We start from the raw sequence: 18361 nt of genomic DNA, 5'->3' as shown, positions 1-18361 counted from the left end.
TTCTTCAAATTCACACGCATCTACTAAAGAGGAAATCCCCACCATAACCAATTAAAATGTATTCCTTTATTGGTTTCACTCCCAGCACTTCTGGGATTTCTAAAGTGTTAAACACAAACAATTACAGATCTCTCGAAAACTGTTTAGTTTAGAAAACTTCCATGACAAATATTGCCAGTGACCACATCACATAGCATATAAATAGTATAAAAAAGAGAGAAAAATAAAAACAAGGTTTATTTTTGTCCCCCTAAGAACCATTTAGTAGAAACAGTAGGACACTAGAGAGCATATGGACTTTAAAGACTTGAAATACAAAAGATCTGATTTTCCAGAAGGTGTAGAGGAATTTGATGAAGAAGTTGAATATCTCCAGCTCCTAAGTTGGCTAAAGGCAAAGTCAGGATTTCACACATCCCCAGAACTCACGTGGCATTTGCACCAAGATCTCAAATGAAGTGATGATGACTTCTTTAAAATTTAGATTGTTTTGGCTTAATCCTGGGTGGGTATACTCAGGATCAGAAAATCGGGGTAAGAGGAGTAAAGCAACATCAGCATCACACTCACAAGAAAAGGTAAGGATCAGGAAGGATATAAGAATCAAATATAAAAAACCAAACCAAACTCATAATTTCTGGTATAAAATTGTTACAAACACTGTGGTTGTGCAGGAGATTATCTCTCATGAGTGTAGAGCCTAGGCACCTCAGTTATTTTCAGCATCACACCAATAGTATAAAAATTTTTTTTAAAAACCCCACGTAATCTCTCCAACAGAGAAACTGAATGAGAAGTGAAGCACAAAGAGAGTTCTTACAAAAATTAACACACTCAACAAACCTCTGGCAGGTTTTAAAAGCTGAAACCATCATGACCTGACAGGAGGAAAAGGATCTTTTCCATTATATGCAAAACCACACGGTTTTGGAGCTCAGTTTATGGTGTAACACTAACCCCCAGCACCAAACCAGTATTGCTGATACCCCACATTTTGATCAGATGCCAACATAATTTTATTTTCTCATTTTACAATTAAAAAAATCTCCCAACAGTGACCCTGAAATGCCATCCAGTTTTCTAAACCAATATGGCTTTTTAAACAAAGCTCCTTCTGTGTGCTTAAAAAAGGTGCAAGGAAAGCATTGCTGTCAGAGAAGAGAGCGAGTGTGGCTGGGGGAGCCCAGAAAAACACTTTCCCTAAAAACGTTGTCGTAGGAAGACTTGAGGAACTGGACGTAGTTCTGCATGCTGCGGTTGGTGCTCTCCGACTGCTCCAGCCGATCCCGCAGGTCCTGGAGGCGGCTTTCGTATCGGCGCTCTGCCTGCACGGGGGAGCACAAAACAGGCTGAAAGGCAGCAACATTCATCCTGCTCCTGTTAAACTCTTCCCCCAAAGTGCCGAGGAGAGCCAGAATTAGCACAGCAGGAGATGACATTACCATAGACGGTGCTGTGATATTTATAATTTCTGCTCGTTCCCAACTCCATTCAGCAACCCGCTGATAAAAGCAGGAGACAATGTGGCTTATCAGTTGGGCTTTTAAAATGTATTAGCGGTAGTTACCGGGAATGAAACACACCCTTTTCTGAAAAGCAACTTGACCTGATCCATCAGCTAACACAATTCCAAGTAAAACTAAAGCAAAGAAGCAAGGTAATAGGACAGGAAAGAAATCCTTTCATCTCTCTCTGAGATAGGGGAAATGAAGTTGAAATCTGTCCATGATACCTGGTGCAAATCTACTTTGAACACAAGGAAAGTCTGATTCTTTTCTTACACACACATAACTTTACACCAGGTTCATTCATTCATTGTACTCTGACTGGCCTATCACCACACAATCCTGAATTGATGACAGCAGACATGTCCTTCATCACACATACATGGACACACACAACAGCACATCACATTCAGGCACACCTCTGCATGACCTCAGCAGCATATCCACAGGATGATTTATGGAATCCAACTGTTGCCAAGGCACCACAAGGACAGCAAGAGTATCCTCCACAAGCCACTCACATCCTCTTTGCTCCGATGCAACTGGTTCAGCTCTGTTTTATTCCTGCTCAGCTGTGTCTCCAAATCCAGCACCTTGGACTGGGCTGCCTTCTCTCTGGAGACTGCTCGTTCTCGAGCTTGCTCCACCTACACAGAACAACAACTCTGTTAAAGAGGTGTCTGTGGAAGAATGTTTTTTCCCCTACCCATTGGCCACAAAAGCCCCTTAAAATTTAACTGACATTCTCATATATAAGCAGCAGCTCAGTGTTGTGCTTTTCTCTGTTACAAACCGAGTTCAGTTCTTCAACAGTGCTGACAAATAGCACCAGCACATTACTTATATTTCACTGAACATGATGATTTTAATGGGTTTGGTCATAAGCTGAGAAGGTATTTTCATGATTCTCACTGTTCCTCTTTCACAGCCTGGGTAGCTTTGGGTGAATTCAAAAACATGAGGAATTACTCACTTGTCTTTTGGCATCCTCAATGGCCATCTCCAGCTGACGTGCCAGGGAGCTGCACTCACGGCTCTTCTCCTCCAGCCGCAGCTGACACTGGTGGATTGACTCCTCACGTTTTGCTATGACCTGAAGGAATTCTATGTTCTGGGCACTCGTGGACTCTAGTTTTCTAGTTTAAGACAATAAGGGAAGGAAACCTATTCATTTTAAATGGAGTGTGTTTCATTCTGCCTTTTGTCAGGTCCTGACTCCTCTGGTAATAGATCCTATTCCCGCTTGAAAGGTGAGAGCCCCAGGAAATAGTCCTCCAGTCGTCAAATCAAAATTTCAAATATTGAAGGACCTACAGGTTATCCATCTACCTGCATTTTCTGAGACACTGTCACTAAAAGAAATGTATAAACATAAGTTAAAATAATGTAATATCAAGTAACCTCAGAATTGCCAGGCTAGATTGGACAAGGAGCTGGTTTCTTTGCTGTCTAAGCCATCATTCTGTCTAACAACATTCATAACACGTGCTGCTGCAAAAGCATATAATCATCAGTGGACAGCTATTGATTAGAGAACCTTGTGGGATAAGCAAATGCACAGAATCCTGGAGGCATGTGGGGAACTGGAACAAGACTGAAGCTGTTTCAATCCCCTGTAAAAACAATAAAAATGGAAGGTTAAAAAGGCAAGAGAGCCCAGTATTTCTAACCTTTCTAGCTCCTCCACCTTCAAGGTGAGTTGCTTTTTCTCCTCTTGGGCAGACTGATATCTCTCTCTTGTCATCTCCATTTTGTCCCCCTGGAGGTCAATCTAAAAATTACAGGAATTAATTATTTCACAGAGTAGTCACTACACACACACATGTCCAGCCACCAAAAACATATGCAGCTCTCAGAAGGAAATATGTTCAATTCATAACTTCTGGAGAGCTTCAGAAAGGGAACCATGGATAGAAAAGAAATAAACATCTATTTTGCTGATGCTCCCAGTTACAGTCTGGGAAGGTGTAGGAAAAGTCATCTGTACTGCAAAAGAAAAGCCAGGCCCATAAATTCCTGCATGTAGAGCAGCAGCTACAAGCCAAGTACACAACAACAGCAGCCACAAACATGCCAGCAGCCCACAACAGCATCAGAACCTGAAACACCAGGGAGGTTTATCATTCCAAACCAAGCAGACTAAAGTGGTCAGACAGAGATCATGTGCTGTCGTGAGGCACAGCTGTAGATGTCATCCCTGTCTGAAATTGTCCTGCAATACCTTCACAGCCTTTCTGGGACCCAAAAACAGAAACCGGGAAAGCAACCTGAAACGGGAGTGAGAAAATGGCTGGGCCAGCACCATCACCAGAAAACTACAGGAGGGAAAGCTGACAAGAGGATGAGGAAACAGAAACAAGGGCTGGCATTAGCAAGCGCTGCCATGGCTGCTAACAAGTCCCAGAAAGATTCTGCACCAAGGGATGAGAAACCTTTCAAATATTAAGGAATGTTACCAGCAAAGCCACTAACTTCTTGCACAAAGACATGGCACACACCTTTATTTTGCAGTGCACGTTTAATATTTTCAGAAAGAGATGAGAACAGAGATGAAGTTTGAACCTTGCTGTGATTAGAAATTCATTCTCCTTTCTCAGTTGAGGTTTGCACTGGTACAGGTACTTTCTGCCAGTCCCTTACCAGCTGACGGAGATCTGCAATCATGGCACACAGGTCCGTGTTCTTCTTCTCATAACACATGAGCTGCTCATGGCACTCTGCCAGCTGTGTCTCAGTGTACTTCAGGATCTCAGGCAGCTTTTCCAGTTCAGAAAGCTGCTGCTGGAACGTCGCACGAGTCTGTAATCAAAGAAGAGAAAGTGAGGAACTTTCAAATGTTTGTAAGATCAAGACTAAAACATTTCTCAACTTCAATGAAGCTTTGTGTGGATATTTGGATAGTGCTGGAGTTCAATGCCTAATGTCTTTTCCTGCTCCTAAAATTTTTCACTTAGGATCTGGAATTCCCTATGGATGGTGTAAGAATGAGTATATTGGATTGTGGGCTTCAATCTTAACTAGAAGTACATGCTCTGCTTCTGAGGTCAGCTGTTCCACATCAGCTAATGGTGTAACCTACCTAATCTATTGTTCAAAACCATTAATTCTGCAGCAAAGGACACACAAAATAATTTCTACATATCTGAAGAATGCCATATAGTCACAAAGAAGCTGCTAAATGTTCTTTCTGCAAAACTTATTGAACAAGTTCTGAGAAAAAACTGATGCAAAAGGCAGAATCAAGATAAGCCTTTTATTTCCTATTCACAGCTGTTTTTCACTAGATTCAGAATGTTAAGACCCATGAATATAACATGTCTTTTTCTATAACATGTCTTTAGAGGAATAGTTACCTCTTCAATCGCCTTGTTCATGTCATCCTTTATTGACTGGTTCTCTTTTTCACACTTCTCCAGTCTTTCTGCCATCTCATCCGCTTCCTTTTGGGCCATCTGTGCCTGGACATTCAAAAAAAGACCCCAGACTTCATCTGTTATAAATAGTTTTCAACACATGTTTGCAATGCCTTCAAGTAATTGAAACTGCCCCAGTTGGCAATAGCTAAGGCATTACAGAATAAGCCACAGTGGAAGGAGAAAACATCTTTGTGCAAGGGCTGAAGGTTCTGAGACCCACCTGTGCCATGTAGTTTTCAATCAACCCTTCGTAGCTCCTGACAGAGTTCTGAAGATGTTGCAATTCCATCTGTGCTTGGTTCAGCTTGTCCTCCGTTGAAATCAGAGCAGCCTGAAAAAAAGAAAACACTCTCCATTGAGTGCTTGGAAGTATCTGCCATGTGAGCTCTCTAATGTTGCCTAGACTAAGAAAATACAGTTTTGTCCATGCAAGTTGCCAAAACTTTTCAGATTTCAATAGGCAGCCAAATTTGCATCAGCAGAGCACAGAGGTTTCGGATGGAAAAAAATATGTAAGTCACCCACAAGATCACTCATGGTAAAGGACAACAGTAGAAATATGCCATTTTTTTTGTTCTGGAGATTACTATCCTCTTTGTAGGAGCTGCAACAGCTGTTTGTTCTCTGGTCAGTAGCATGAAGGTGTAAAGACAAGATTTAAGATCCCAACTAGATGAAACAGTAGCTGGAGATACTCCTTGCCAAAACATGGAAGAAACACAGTTCTCCCAGTATGTACACTTTCTCTGTCTCCTCCCAGCACACTGGCTCTGTCTCAGTCATGTTATATGAACTGGTTTAAACTGTATAGCAACAATGGGTGAAATTTGACTCTGTCCTCAGTGGCCAAGCAAGTTGTTATAATTCCCCCTTCTTTTCCTACTAGCGTTTAATCTTCAAACCCTTAAGAGTCACTGACCTTTAGTTTTTCATTGTCTCTCTTTAAAATATTGTTCTCTCCATTCATCTTCTGTACTTTCTCTGACAAAGCATCGTTTTCATCCCGTGTCTGTTCCTGGATCTTTGCCAGTTGTTCCACCTGGTCTGCAACACGGCTGCCGCACAGAAAGAAAATTAATCCTAAGTGACATGAAGAGTAAGGCTCCTAACCTTTGGAAACTAGCTTCAGAAACATGGCTTTTCCCTATACTTTCATCTTCCTTCTCCAGTCATGTATGCACACCTCTCTGTTAGCACAGTTTGACTATTTCAATCTTTTTATACCTTCTGCAAATTCACTGGAGTTGTCCCACTGAAGCTCAAATGAATTGTCTCAAAGATGCACAGGATAAAGATATGCCTCTCTCAACTCATACCTACTTTTCCCCGCAGCAACACCTGTACTGCAGTGATACCAACATATTTATTTACCTTCACAAGAAAACTGACATCAACTATACAACTTATCTCTTTTCATATCTTCCATTCCATATTCAAAAAGATCTCAAAATAAAAATAATCTTAATTCAAGGCATTACAAATGGCAAAAGAAAGTTCTAAGAGTCAGCAAAGCTTAAAGAGTCTGCTTTTGCTGTGGCAAGTCAGCAGCAGAAGTCATGTGTCTCTCTCTACCTCTTCAAACTCTGCTCTAGCCATTGGGCAGTGCTGATTTTGCTTGGTTATTTACAAACAATTCAATTAAAACATTAATTTCAATGCTATTATTCAACTTTGAACTCATCCCCACTCATACTTCTTTCTCTGCACTGATTTTACTCTAACCTGTTCAGTGTAACAACTTCCATTTCAAGGTCATCCTTCTCCTTCATTGCTTTGTTGCAGCGATTCTTCCAGGACTCAAGATTGCACTGGGCCTCAGCAAGAGCGCTTTCCTGTCAGACAGGGGAAATATAAGAGGGAAAAAAGTAAGGGAGAAGACAAAATCATCACTGGTGTGAGATATGCAGACAATACCTTTAACTTAGGACATGCAGTGAATACAGTCACAGCTAAGCAAACTGGATTTGTTCTAAACTTGGCATAAATGGGCCACGGCATCAAGACAGAAATAAATTTCATTAGTTGAGAGAAAAGACTGTCCCCAGGGCTGCTACTAGAAGGCAACAATTTAAAAGCATGACCTCAAATTAGGCCTCTCCTGTTTCAGCAGGTACCTTTTCTGCTAGCTGGGCAGTCAGTTTCTGCACATACTCCTCACTCCGCTCCGCCCGCTCTTTCTGTGCACGGACCGCTTTCTTCAGGGCCTCTTTATCGCTCTCTGCCTTGCACTTCAGGTCTTGCAGCTGCTCCAGAAGAAGATCCATCTCTTCCTTAGTATGATTTTCACTGACTTCCAGATTCTGCGGAGGAACAAAACCCACCACATGGATTAATGCCCACATTGCACCTGCAAATCCAAAGCAGCAACGAATTTCCTAGAAATGGTGAGAACCAGGCACAAATCCCCAGTGTTCAGCCTGGAGGTATTTGCAGTCAGGTTTCACCTACACAATCCCGTGTAAACGCTGAAAGAGATGGCAGCATGACATCTTCCTTTTCTTCCAAGAGTCTGCCCTTCTTCTTTCATAAGTTTCTTCCTAAAATACTGATTTCTCTCCTGACCAAAATAAATACTGTTTTAACAGTCTTTTGAGCTACCTGAGAAAATTCTTTTTATTGATGAAATGTTTGTGTATAATAATGTTGCTTTATGCAGCTCTTACTAAAACAGATTAAAGCTCCTCTAAACTATTAACACATTTATGTTCCTTGTAACATCATCTCAACATATGCTAAATATAAAAGTCTAATAAAAATAAACCAGAGGAAATTTCTCCTCCTCATTAATACTGGAGAACAGATGAATGAGGGTGATCAAACTGGCACAGCAGTTTTCCAAAAAAGCAAATTAAATAGTTCCAGTTTGTCTTGATGCTTGACTAAACCAAAGCAATCTTTCCAGTAATTATGGAGTGGCTAACTAAGGAAAAACAAAATCTAATTAATGCACATAGACCTTAAGGCTAAGATTTTGCCTCATGCCTCAAAAGCGAAAAGATTTCTCTATTTTTTACTTAATTTGTAAATCACATTGTGATTTAATGCCATAAACATCACCAGCCAATATTTCAGTCAAACAGACAAGGTAAGAAGTTTCTTGAGCTCCCCTTGTGAGTGAATTCAGTCCATGGGAGCAAAGGAAGAGACAATCCCCAGGGAGCAGTGCAGACGTACCTTCAGCTGTGCGGCCAGACGGTTGTTTTCAGCTTCTTTGCTCCGCAGCTGGGCTTGTAAATGGGCTTTCACAGACTCCAAGGATCTGGCCAGTTCAAATGCTTTCTTTGCCTGATCCTAGATAAGCAGGAACAAGACAAACATGTTTTTACTCAACAAGCTAATAGAAGGAACACTTTATAATATGCAGTAGCAATCTCAGATTTCTTCACTGAATGATATCTAGCCACCTCCAGATGGACCCTCACAGCTCTTCTAGTCCAACAAAAAGGCACCAAATGAGCAGCCATTTATTGTACAACACATGTGAATGACTGGCCTGAAAGTATATTCTAGAGCAAAATATCCTTCATACCTGATCTCTTCCACTGCATTCCCCCATTACTTCCTAAACTAAGGAACAGATTGGAATTTGCCATTGGGAACAAACAGGACCTTAAACAGAATGGCAATTCAGTGCCCAAGCACAGAGAATTCTACATATCCATCCTTGTCACAGGTATCTTATTAGCAGAATATGGAACTCAAAATGGTGTGGGTGTTGGTATCTGCTTAGTTTTATAAGCAGGCCAGTCATCTGATCTCAAAACAGCAGTCGGCAAACAACCTCATCTTTTTGACTGCCTGTGGTTTTACAGAACTGGAAAGTAGAAAAGAGAGGGGAAAACAGAAAAACAAAATTACCTTTTCTGCCACTATCTGAAGTGTGAGGGTTTCCACTTCCTTTTCCTTTCCCTGAAGCTTGATCTGAAGTTGCTGGAAAAACAAACAGCACGCAGATGTTCAGGAACAAACACATTTAGGATGGCAGGTAGAAGGCAAGAGGTGTAACTGGCTCCCTGTCAAGACCACCTCATCTGTGGCACGGTCTGCCATCCACAACAACAGCATCCTCATCCCCAGAAAAACAGGATGCATTCTACTCAAGCAGGAAGCAAAAGGGATACACATACGTTTGTGCAACAGGGCTCCACAGACTAAAAAGGGTATTTACCTATGTCTCACAGCAAGTTTTGTAGCTCCTGCAAATGCAAGAACTCTTGTCTCACTTTACAGAGAAGGAAATTAACAAAAACTGGCACAAGGTAACTCAATCAGTGATTACAATAAAAGCTCAAATAATTATTTTATTGACCTAAAAGGCACTAGAGTAAGATTTGACAGCAGAATATAAGACAAAGAAAAGCTTGTAATTTTAGATCTTTCTGCTGCATCATTAAGAAAATGAGAAATAGGGGTTTGCTTACCATGTTCTCTGCATCTGAGTCAGCCAGCCTTTTCAGCAGCATTGCTTGCCGATCCATTACCTTCTGGGTATCTTTCTACAAAATGCATGAGAAAAATTGTTAACTAAAACGTCAATTTTATACAGGTTCTTTAAACGGAACTGGGAAAATCAACTATTTCTTCCCAGCTGCAGCAGTAATTCTTAAAAGATATACAGAAACATTGTATTCGCTAAATATTTCACATATCATTACCCATCTTAGAAAGCTCTTCCACTTCCCAGTCAAAGATTAAAATAAAAAACATGATGGCAATGTAAGATCATTCTGAACCCTTCCACTACTCAGGGAAAGTCATGTGGAAGAATTCAGACCTTTTATCCAACCTCACTGATGGCTGAGGTAACTGTTACCACCAGCCTGCTTTTGCTGAAATTGAATATAAATTACAGAAAAAATAGAAATTTTGTTTTTCTATTGCTCTTATGAACAATAGAGAATGGTTCTGTAGATGCAACACTGAATGTTTCCAGTTTCTCTGTTGTTGCCCTCAGAGCTTACAAAATCAAAGTTCTGAATATCCATAGGCTCCCATTAGCTGAGGCCATATCAAGTCCTCAGACTCCAGCAATCCAAGTGCAGCAGCAGCGTTTGAGACCAGCAGGATCAGCAGGTACAGCCATATCCAGAGGAGACAGCTGGCAACACAGCAGGGCCTGAACCTTTTAATGCAGTCAAAGACTCAGAGGCTCTATCATCCTCAGAGTAGAAAAGCCAGTCTTACTCAATGAATTAGGCAGAGATAAAGAAAAAAATCCAAATAAAAACTATCCAACATTTATGGGTTGACAGGGTCTACTGCAAGGCTGGGAAAAAGAGTTGAAAGATTTCAAATTCAAAATTCCCTTCCAGCCCACGAGACAACACAGCCTCCTGTAATCAGCCAGGTTCCATACCCAGCAGTTCTCACCTCCCGAGACTGATGCTCTGCAAGAAGTTCTCGGAGTGTCCGGTTGGTTTCTTCAAAGGTGCTCAACTTCTGGAGCAGAAGCTCTTTTTGTCTTGTAAGAGCATTTATATCCGTGCTGCTCATGTGTTTCTCCTGAAGGAAAAAACATTAAACAAACAAACAAATAAAGAAAGAAACAAAAATAAACAAAGGAATGAGAAAAACAAAACACAACAACTCAAACAAAACCCACAAAATATAAACAAAAGGATGTAATTGTTCACTTCTGTGCAGAAGGTAACTGGAAGTAAATACTCCACTTTAAAACCGAACCAGCAAACATCTTAAGGATGTTAAATCCCTCCACTTTTTCTTAGGCTTTGCTGAATTAACAACTATAACATTACTTTTTTAAGACAGGACAACATATTGAAGGCAAGAACAAAAAGGACACCTACGATGTTGAGCCTCCCAATGGTATTTCGCAGAGCATGGATTTGTCTGGCAGCTGCTGCTCCATCCCTTTCTGCTTCATTCAGCTTGGACAACAAACACTCCTTTTCCTGCTGCAAGCACTCCTTCTGTAGCCTGCAAAGAGAATTCAGCCATCAGAGAAACAAGAAGCTTTGGCAGCTGTACCAGCCACTATTGATATAGAGTTGATTGGGTTAAAATTCATAAAAAGCTCAAATCAGAGGATAAAAAGCTTTAAATGGAAACTGCTTAATATTTACCCTCTTTTAGTGTGGAAGCTGTTTTGAGAAAAGGCAATAAGCAGACACCAGGAGCTTGCTAAGATCACAGCTATGAAATTTAGAGGGGACAAATCAGGCATACATCAAAAGTGAACACACTGCTAAACCCAAAACACAATGCTGTGCTTTTCCTGGGCACTTATGTCACACCAGAAGTAAGACTCCAAATTGCCAAACACAAAACAGAAGAGCACGCCACAATATGCAGCTCAATATTTTTAGCCAGCACTTGTAATCTTAGAAGCATTCACAGAGTTTTCTGAAAAAGGAATACAAAGTATTAACTTCTAAGTGTATTTCTTAAGGAAAATTAAAACTAACTCTCCTAAAACACTAACGTCCCCCTGGAGACACAAACTTCAGTAATTCTTTAGATACAAAGCAGATGCAAAAATGTCAGACTTGCAGACCTTCAGGATCACTAAGAAAAAAAAGCCCATGGTTCAGTCCTCTCAGGGGCTGTCACTCCTGGCTCTGTATGATTTTTATGCATGTAAAATATTCTCCTCTAGTTTTCAGCCCCATGTTTATTCATTTATTGTTCTATCAATATCATCACAATTCAAGCAGAATCCCTTCATCTTCAAAATACTAATTGCAGAGCCAGGCTGACCCTCCACACAAGCCAACTGCTCTCAGGTTCCTCTCAAAGGAGGGATTTTTCCCATTCCAAAAATCATGCTAGAGCCCTTCACTGCAGCTACTGCAATCTTGAGCCCCCTTCTAAAAATGACAAAAAATCCAAGTGCATCAGTTCTTCAGCAGCAGCTACAACCTCAAATCATGTCAGCAATAAAGGAGGAAGGTGCCTGTGAATATCACTAGTGCAGGAAAAGTGAGAAGTGAAGCTTTCTTACACAGTCAGGTCCTTCTCCTCCTTTATGCGCTCAATGTTGCGCCGGAGACGTGTGTTCTCATTCTCAGTTTCTACCAGCTCTTGTGTCACCTCATGCAGTTCTTCCTTCTGCTCCTCCAGGAGACGCTTTGTCATTTCCTCCTGTTCCTCCATTTGCTGAATCTTGACCTGAAGATATTGGAATAAAACTTAAACCAGGGGCTTTGGAAGTGATACATCCCAAATCACTGAACTACTCATAGGCAATTAACTTATTGAAAGTTAAAAAAAAATGAAGTATCTCCTCCCAGGTGACAAGTGACAGGACAGGAGGGAATGACCTCAAGCTATGTCAGGGGATGTTCAGGCTGGACATGAGGAGGAATTTCTTTATGGAAACCATTGTCAAGGGCAGCCCAAGGAGGTGGTGGAGTCACCATCCCTGGAGGTGTTCAAGGAACAACTGGACATGGCACTCAGTGCTCTGGTTTATTTAACAAAGTGATGATGGATTAAAGGTTGGATTCAGTGATCCTGGATGTCTTTTCCAACCTTTAACAAGTCCAAGTGCCAAGTCCTACACTTTTGCCACAACAACTCCCTGCAGTGCTACAGGCTGGGGGCACAGTGGCTGGACAGTGGCCAGGCAGAAAAGGACCTGGGGGTACTGGTTGACAGCCAACTGAACATGAGCCAGCAGTGTGCCTTGGTGGCCAAGAAGGCATGCTGGTCTGTATTAGGAATAGTGAGGCCAGTAGAATGATTCTGCTGAAGAAGTCATTCTTCCCCCATGGCACTGGTGAGGCTGCACCTGGAGTGCTGTGTCCAGTTCTGGGCCCCTCAGTTTAGGAAGGACGTTGAGATGCTCAAACACAAGGCTGGTGACCTCATCACTTGCTACAACTCCCTGAAAGGTGGCTGTAGCCAGGTGGGGGGTTGATCTTTTCTCCCAGGCAACCACTGACAGAAGAGAGGACACAGACTCAAGCTGCACCAAGGGAAGTTTAGGTTAGACATCAGGAAACAATTATTCACTGAAAGAGTGATTCAGCATTGGATCGTCTGCCCAGGGAGGCAGTGGATTCACCATCCCTGGGCGTGTTTAAAAAAAGCCTGGACATGGCACTTGGTGCCATGGTTTAGTTGATGAGGAGGTATTAAGGTCATAGGTTGGACTTGATGATTTCAGAGATCTTTCCAACCTAGTTCATTCTGTGATTCTTAATGATTCTGTGTTTCCAAAGTTGATTTTTTGCTTTGTAATCATGCAGGTAATTCCATTAAATTTTGTAGCATAAATAAAATGGAAAATGCTTCATGTAAGAATCTACTTTACTCAAATTCTATTCTTGTTCACTGATTTGATATCATGTAGTTTTGAGTAAAATAGTAATACAGAATTTGCTACTCTGAGTGTTAACTCAATGTTAAAAATGCAGTTTATGCCCATCATGATGCATCTTATGAGAATTTGGAACATCTCCCACATATTTTTAAGTGGTGTCAAGTAAATAAGAGTCTATTTATCTGGAAAACACAACATTACTGGGTTGCACGTTTTTGAAACTGAATCAGAATAAATAATATCATTGAATAAGGGGATTTTTGGCAATAAAACATCAATGCATTGTATTCTTCACTTTCTGGAGTCATCCGTTTTCAGATTTTGGGCTTGAGCAGGAGAGATTACTTGGAAACTAAAGCACAGCAATGCCTTATTAAATTAATATTTTGAAATGTTTCATAATGTGGCTTAGTGTATTTCTCACCAGGATAGTTCAACTATTCTAAACAATTCAGATTGATTTTCAAGCAAGCTACCAACAGCCTGAGTAGCCTTCCATTGCACCAAGACCTGCCTCTAGCCTCCTCTTGTCAAAGGATCAGCTACAAAGCCCCAGTCAGCAGGTCTTTCCACTGTCTCCTCACCTCTTTCTTCAGTGTTCCCACCATATTCATCAGGCTGTCTATCTTCTTTTCATATTTGTTGATTTTGCAGCAAGCAGGACCATCGTCGTCCGTGGAGAGGTCACTGAGGCGCAGTACTGACTGCATCTTGTCAGACTCACCATTAGGTGTAGCTTCCACCCGTTCACTTGATTCCTGCTAGGGAATAAAGAGTATATTTTTTTTAGTATAACATTATAAATAGTATTCTAACATTGCCAAAAACAAGACACTGGGTCACATCACTGCAGCAAGGCTGGGAAAGAAAAAAAACAACATTGTTTACAAACAGCTCTTCTGTTTCCAAGTCATGAATGCAGAAAGACTACAATGAAAAAGAAGAAAAACTAATCAAAGCTCAAATCCTCATCTAGGAAGTGCCAGGAATACAACAGGCAAAACTATTGAATCATGAGAAAGAAAGTATGATGCAATGCTACACAAACACTCCATGCTTTCAAAGACACTGAAACCAGCATTCTCTTGCTGAGCCTCCAGATGAGATCTTGAATTGCACCAGTAAATTACAATAATAGAAATAAACGTGTCTGGCTTCTAGAGAGAGTAAGGCATGGCCACAGGCTGTTTATGAATTTTCAGTTTTTCTACATTAAAAAGTGAAAAAGATTTTCAGAAGACACTTCAAATAGATGGCAGGGGACAGTAGCCTTCTTTCAGATCTGCCCAGCTCTCTCACTACACAAGTGCTCTCTTCCTCCTTGGCTAAGCCTCAAAGTTTGTTTTAAAGAGCAAAACCAGCTGTACCTCCCATTTCAAGATGGTATCACGAGTACTTGTTTTGCCTGGGGGTATCCAAGGGGCCTTAGTTTTCACCCTCACAGCGTGCACACCGTCCCCTTTAGATTTCTGTTTGTGCTTTTGCTAAAGAAAGAGAAAATAAAATAAATTACAGACCCTTAAAGAACCATTTGAAATTTTTAGTGCTGCAAAACTAAATGAAAGATCATTCATAAAGAACTATCAGTAGAGCTTCACAGGATGCATCAGGTGATATGAGTAGCAGCCATCAAAGGAAGCTGACACCAGCTAGAAGAAAAGGTTATTGCACACTCAGCTGAGAGGATGGCTGGATGTAGGTTCTGACATATCTCTGGGAGATCCCTTCTTCATCCCAGATTCACCTCACAAAAAAGTAGCTATATAATTTGATACCATGATCGATTTTGGAAAGCCCTGGAAGTGTTTTCCTTACTCTGTAGTCAACTAGAAGATGCACATTTATTTGTATGGAACTTGAGCTGCTCTAATTCAAGGAGAGTTAAAGTGTTTTTGCACAATTCAAACCACAGAGAAAAATCAGATGCTGTAAACATTCCCTACTGGTGATTAATTCATAGGACTCATTATTTTCACTGTCATTCCATCCCATTACGAAATCTGCCATTAGCAACAAACACAGAATTAATAGAAGACTTAGAACAGGATGTCTGTAGATAAGGAAGAATGAGATAGCAACTTCCATCAATTTTTTAGAACAACTTTCCATAAATATCCAGCAAAAAAAGAGGGTATGGGATAGCTAGAATCTCAGCTTCAGTTTTGCCTTGTGCCTCCTGTGGAAGTGGAAGAGATCTTCTTGGCTGCAGAGCTCAGTGGACAGAAAATGTCCTTAATGTCAGAAGATGGTCTCAATCAAGATTCTTTTTCTATGCACATTTATTTGAATACAATCAAGATACTACTTGAAATGCCTAAGTACTATCTCTCCTCAAAGCTTTCCTCCAAAAACAGATATGAAGACAAATACAAAACATTATCAGACACAGACCCAAGAAATAAAAGGGAAAAAATCCACCAAATGATATCACGTTGGAAGCAACATTTCTCACATGAGCATGAAAAGCAATTTAAAATCATCTTTCAACAAATCAACATAGCAAATGTGTCACTGCAAATTCACCACTGAATATGAAATGAAGACTCACAGCTCTAATACAACAGTAGAACAGACCTGGAAGACTTTGTGATGCTTCTAGGGCCATTCACCTTCTCTGCAGCCCTTACAAGCAACCAGGTACACACTCCTACCTGGCATTTTGCAGGTGTGGTTTTCTGCCCCTTTTTAATATGGACATGGACAGGGGTGTTTTCATCCACATGGACGTGCAAAGGGGGAGATGAGGAACGGTTCTTCATGGCTGTTCTCCCACAAATGGGAAAGGGAAATACAATGAAGGGAAACCTGTGAATAAGGAAATTGGAAATAACAACATTTCCTTCAGTGTTCAGAGAGAAACAGAGGCCAGCCTTGGTTAACATTTGAGCTTTGTATCAGTAGCATCTGCCATTTTGAACTTCACACTATTCTTCTGTAAAGCCAGGAATAACACAAATAATTCCTCTGCTTCCAATATTTTCTGCTTTTAACCTGGTTACGGATATCAAACACAGCTGGATCAATATCAGGTGTCTGTAAGAATCATTGAAGTTCAAATACAGCAACTGAGCAAATCAAGGGTTCCCATAACCAACAAAATCTGATTACAAAGAGAAATTTGAAGCAGGGAGAAGAGGAGAATTAATTGAACAGTTAAGAAAAACCATGAGGAAATCATCAGACCAATCCATCCTAGAACCCTGAACCTGTATCCTTCTTCATAAGTGCTTAATGTTGAGCATCTTTTTTAAGCAGAAATCCTTAAAAGCCATTGCATCACAGCATTTCTTTAATCACCACAGAAACACATAACCATAACCTGACACAACACAGAAAAGCCTAGAGACACAAGGTTCAGGTCATCATCTTGGAGCCTCAGTTGATGTAAAGGCATAACACAATTGGAAATCTTACACAAAGCCACCGGCAGCACTAATCTGATTCTGGCAGAAAGGATATTGTCAGCCTAGGTAAAGTTACTTACAGCTACTTTCAAGCCTTTGACTTTCTTGCACACAGTCTTGGGCGTAGAGGAACGTTCTCCGTGGCAAGATGAGATACACCTGGTACAGAAATAATAAAATGATTCAGAGGAAAAAATGCCAATTTCTGAACATCTTCTTCCTTTTGATCTAAGAGAATATCAAGGCTCAAACATATCAAGTGCAAGAACTCAAACAATAAAAGTTGGTGTGCCCTAGTTTTCTCTCTAAAGCACAGGATGAGGGAAGGACAGACTATAATTCCTACTGACAGTGGAAATTGTTTTAAACAGTGGAAATGCTTTGTATAATTACATGATGGCACTATTCACTTATAAACTTTCAAATTCGAGCTGCGATTTTTAAGGAGCACAGCAGTACTTCCTTTACTTCAGGAAGCGGACAGGCACCGACAGCGCCTTTGAATCACCACGAGCGACAACCAAACGTGACTGTGCCTCCTTAGCAACGAGGCTCACTCGTACGTGTTAATTCCTCCTGCAATCTCTGCAGGTTCTCCAGGGACTCTGTGGTCCCTCAGGCTGGCGGAGACGCGGTCGGTGGTTGCTGGCAGCCCCGAGCCGGGCGGGCCTTCAGCCGGCGGGGCCCGGCCGCTCCAACGCCCGCCCGCCCCGCGCCGTTACCCGAGCCCCGCGGCCGCCGGCCTGCCCGCACGAAGGAGCCCGCAAGGCCGGGAAGGAAAAATCCCCCGCGATCCGACCTCGCCCACACGGCGAGGGGACACCCTCCAAGGCAAGGGAACGCCCCCACGATGAGGGGACACCCCACAGGGCGAGCCCCCCGCTGCCGTCCGCAGTCGCGGCGCTCTCACCAGGAGCGCGGGGCTCGCAGCGCCTTCAGATCCCTGTCAACACGGCGAGCGGCGCAAGGGCGGCCGTGGGCCGAGCTCTGGGCACCTTGTCCGCACCAGGGACAGGAGGAGCGGCCGCAGGGTCCCGGCCGCCGTCGCCGGCGCGCCGCCCGCGGCTCCACCATTGGGTGATTCGAACGGCCCTGAGCGGCGGTAACCGCCCCCGGTAACCGCCCGCAGCCCGGCGCGAGCGGCCGAGCCGCCGCCCCCGCCACCGGGCACCGGGCACCCCCGGGCACCACCGGGCACCGGGCACCCCGGGCACCACCGAGCATCCCCGGGCACCGGGCACCGGGCACCACCGGGCACCGGGCACCACCGGGCACCCCGGGCACCGGGCACCGGGCACCACCGAGCATCCCCGGGCACCGGGCACCCCGAGCACCGGGCACCCCGGGCATCGGGCACCACCGGGCACCGGGCACACCGGGCACCGGGCACCCCGGGCATCGGGCACCCCGGCCACCGGGCACACCGGGCACCGGGCACCACCGAGCATCCCCGGGCACCGGGCACCGGGCACCGGGCACCACCGAGCATCCCCGGGCACCCCGGGCACCGGGCACCCCCGGGCACCGGGCACCCCTGGGCACCCCCGGGAACCCCCGGGCACCCCCGGGCGCCGGGCACCACCGGGCGCCGAGCACCCCCAGGCACCCCCGGGCACCCCCGGGCACCGGGCACAACCGAGCACCGGGCACCACTGAGCATCCCCGGGCACCGGGCACCCCCGGGCACCCCTGGCCGCGCACACCGCATCGCGGCCCCCTCAGGAGTGGCCGCGCATCCGCACAGAAATGGGG

At 43.3% G+C, this 18361-nt stretch overlaps 1 protein-coding gene across 10 annotated transcripts; it reads right to left on the bottom strand.

Annotated features, from left to right (window-relative positions):
- Positions 1–46: 46 nt before the first annotated feature.
- On the bottom strand, positions 47–17702 carry ODF2 (outer dense fiber of sperm tails 2). Of its 10 annotated transcripts, none has more exons than XM_085594106.1 (21): positions 17520–17622; positions 16690–16768; positions 15857–16010; positions 14573–14689; positions 13790–13966; positions 11883–12049; positions 10729–10858; positions 10292–10423; positions 9343–9417; positions 8780–8851; positions 8096–8212; positions 7036–7221; positions 6644–6753; positions 5841–5976; positions 5142–5252; positions 4859–4963; positions 4146–4304; positions 3176–3276; positions 2479–2641; positions 1925–2152; positions 47–1325 (listed from the first exon to the last, which is right to left on the bottom strand). In XM_085594106.1, exons 3-20 carry the CDS (start codon positions 15962–15964, stop codon positions 1961–1963), a joined length of 2358 nt encoding a protein of 785 aa, XP_085450232.1. In that variant the 5' UTR covers positions 15965–16010; positions 16690–16768; positions 17520–17622; the 3' UTR covers positions 47–1325; positions 1925–1960. The 10 variants fall into 10 exon arrangements, 9 of the variants coding, with proteins under 9 accessions (XP_085450232.1, XP_077643922.2, XP_085450233.1 ...); XM_077787796.2 differs by having other exon boundaries at positions 2027–2152; XM_085594107.1 differs by having other exon boundaries at positions 13790–13963.
- Between the last annotated feature and the right edge of the window lie 659 nt (positions 17703–18361).

This window comes from Lonchura striata, chromosome 17, assembly GCF_050655825.1.
Source record: "Lonchura striata isolate lonStrDom1 chromosome 17, ASM5065582v1, whole genome shotgun sequence".
NCBI lineage: Eukaryota > Metazoa > Chordata > Aves > Passeriformes > Estrildidae > Lonchura > Lonchura striata.
The sequence above is the reverse complement of the archived record's forward strand: the minus strand, read 5'-3'. Positions and strand labels throughout refer to the sequence as shown.

Coding starts and splice junctions, on each gene's coding strand:
- ODF2 (XM_085594101.1), bottom strand. CDS start 17,683: ATGGTGGAGCCGCGGGCGGCGCGCCGGCGACGGCGGCCGGGACCCTGC. Junction 8,852..9,342: donor ACTCAGATGCAGAGAACATG/GTAAGCAAACCC, acceptor TTGTTTTTCCAG/CAACTTCAGATCAAGCTTCA. Junction 8,213..8,779: donor TTCAGATAGTGGCAGAAAAG/GTAATTTTGTTT, acceptor CTGCTTATCTAG/GATCAGGCAAAGAAAGCATT.